General features: G+C 44.4%; 1 protein-coding gene across 1 annotated transcript in view; it reads left to right on the top strand.

Annotated features, from left to right (window-relative positions):
• The window catches only part of LOC101857937 (reversion-inducing cysteine-rich protein with Kazal motifs), a gene marked incomplete in the record, with an annotated part of 143,270 nt that overhangs the window by 54,901 nt on the left and 85,783 nt on the right, over nt 1–2,586 (top strand). The window contains 1 exon segment of the mRNA XM_013080242.2: nt 179–215. Within this exon segment, the coding sequence (XP_012935696.1) occupies nt 179–215 (37 nt within the window).

The following is a 2,586-nucleotide window of genomic DNA, read 5'->3' as shown; positions in this document are numbered from 1 at the left end:
GGGGGGGGGACGTCTTACGCACTTCATTGCATTTTCTGCTTCTGAGTATGTACCGTTTCGCTCTGTGCTATTTACTTCAACTTGAATATCAGAAGTGAGTTTTCATTTTTGTGTCAAGATATACACGGTTGAGAAGGAACTGCATGCCTGAGTGGTTTCATGTTCTGTCTATTTTCAGACGGATTTCTGGCAATGCATAAGCAGCACTTTACCTGGTAAGCAAGCTATTTTTGTCGCTTCATTTTGTAATGTTATGTCTGTCTTTGTTTTATGTACTTTACTACATTGGCCTAAGCAGTTACCTTTGTTTCAGTCCTATCAACGCTTTTGTCATCTGTTTCTACGTCTTCGAAGCGAGCATATGTATTAAAAGGGAGAAAAAATGCATACTATTCGTATAGCACTTTACTGCTCCTACTTCCTTTGTTCTTTTCAGTGTACGTTTTTTAGTAGTTAATAGGTTTTTAAAACATTGGAGCAGGGTTTTTTCCTAATCCAGGCCGGATATTTTTTTAAACAGATGTCCATATTTCCCCTATCACGGTTGCCCATCGTTTTTAATAGAGTCCTTAATTGTTACTCATGCATTTATGCAGTTGGCTTGCTTTCAAGTCCCATCCAATGTCCGTCGTAATTAAAATACTTAATGGGAGAACGATGTAAATGCCATAGGATGTTTCGATCGTTTGATCATGGGTCTTGTGTCTGCTTTGTGTACCGCTGAGAACGGGGGTGAGTTGAGAAGAGGGGAAAGGGAGGGGAGATGGGGTGGGGTGGGGTTGGGGGAGAGGTGGGACAAGGAGAATATATATATATATATATAATATAAGTTTGCTTAGATGTACAAAGCCGGTGTTTATGGTGTTGTGGTTGGACGATTTGCCTTTGCACTCAGGATATATATATATATATATAATATAAGTTTGCTTAGATGTACAAAGCCGGTGTTTATGGTGTTGTGGTTGGACGATTTGCCTTTGCACTCAGGGGATCCATGTTCGATTCCCTATCGGGGAGAATTTTGATCGAGTACCGGCCTCTCTTAGGTCTGTCTCTGCTCGTCGTACTTGGACAAGTAGCGACCCCGACTGCCTTGGGTGAAGGAGAGGGTTTATAGTGTGGGGTGAGAAATGGGTGAAATTTGAAACTGGGTAGAGAGAGGAATTATGGGGGCGGGGGAGGTGAGATACAAAGAGTAAGGAAACGAAGGTGTTTGGGGAAAAGAGGAAGAGAGAGAGATAGAGAGAGAGAGAGAGAGAGAGAGAGAGAGAGAGAGAGAGAGAGAGAGAGAGAGAGAGAGAGAGGGGGGGGGGGGGGGAAGAAAGGGGGGAATGGAGGGATGGTTGAAGCTGGGCATGCTGGCTTGACATTATTTTGCATCTCATCAACAACCAAGACGTGGCATCAGCGTCTGTGGTATATAATGGTGACGCTCTCCGTAATTTCGGGATAAAGATGTGAGTTTTATTACCGTCTGGAGAAGTTATTTTATCTAGTAGCTTTGTCTTTGGGGATGCTGCGTTCCACTTAGCCTGGATTGTTTTTTTAAGTTTTAGCAGAGTTTTTACGGCGCTCGCAACTGCCTGAGGTCATATGAGCGCCAGAAGATTAGAGGTGTTACAAGAGAGTAACAAACATAAAAAGAAGAAGGAAAGATAAGGACGATAGATGTTTAATAGGAAGGAAGAAGCAGCCTGGATTGGCCCTGACGACAGCAGGGTCGAAACAGCCTACTCCCAAAATTATCTGTTAAATTTTTCTCACGGGTTGCATGAAACATTTACATTCGATCAGTCCGTCTTGGTTCATGGCGCTAAATAAAACTTGAACTGTGAATGAAGGTCTTGGCATGATGAGTGGGTCGGAAAAGGGCGAGGGTTTGGGAAACTGAAGTTGGGAGTGTGTCCTTGTAAGAAGCTGCTCTCTGTGTCGGTAGCTCGGCTACCCGCGGTCGTAACCTTGTCCGATTGATAAATGACTTGGGGAAGAACTCGCCCAGGCTTACCTTTATTTTCTTCTCTTTTTCTCTGTCCTTGTTTCGCTTTATCTCCGGCCCGGGTGATAAATGACGTTACCGAAACCCAAGAATGCCGAGTGATCCAGGAGTATACACTGCACCTCCTTTGCTCTCTGATTACCTGGAAAGCCATCCGTTTTATTGTGCAAAGGGGGGCTGAGAAGGAGATTCTCCGCTGAAATTTCGTATCGTGTGTCTCTCTCGGGTTTTTTTTCCACAAGTACTAGTGTTGGTCGGGCTGAGAACCGTGTTCTACGTATAAAGCTCAGCTCTCATGGCAGGGGCTAGAGGCTATATATAATATGCTCAGATGGTCTTCAGATTTCGCCACTTGGAGAGCTAGAAATGCTGCCGATTCATTTAAGAAGGAAACAAAAAAGATCCGGCTTCCGTAAGCGAAGACGGCACTGCTTCAGATGTGGGTTTCAATGTCAGGAATTCTATAAAGACATATGAAATGGCAGGAATTTTAACCCATTGCTCCTCCCTCTGCATTCTCTCCCCTCCTTACCCACCCTACCCCTCTGTCTGTCTGTCTGTCTGTCTGTCTGTCTGTCTGTCTGTCTGTC

Source organism: Aplysia californica, unplaced genomic scaffold (genome assembly GCF_000002075.1).
Source record: "Aplysia californica isolate F4 #8 unplaced genomic scaffold, AplCal3.0 scaffold00079, whole genome shotgun sequence".
NCBI lineage: Eukaryota > Metazoa > Mollusca > Gastropoda > Aplysiida > Aplysiidae > Aplysia > Aplysia californica.
The sequence above is the reverse complement of the archived record's forward strand: the minus strand, read 5'-3'. Positions and strand labels throughout refer to the sequence as shown.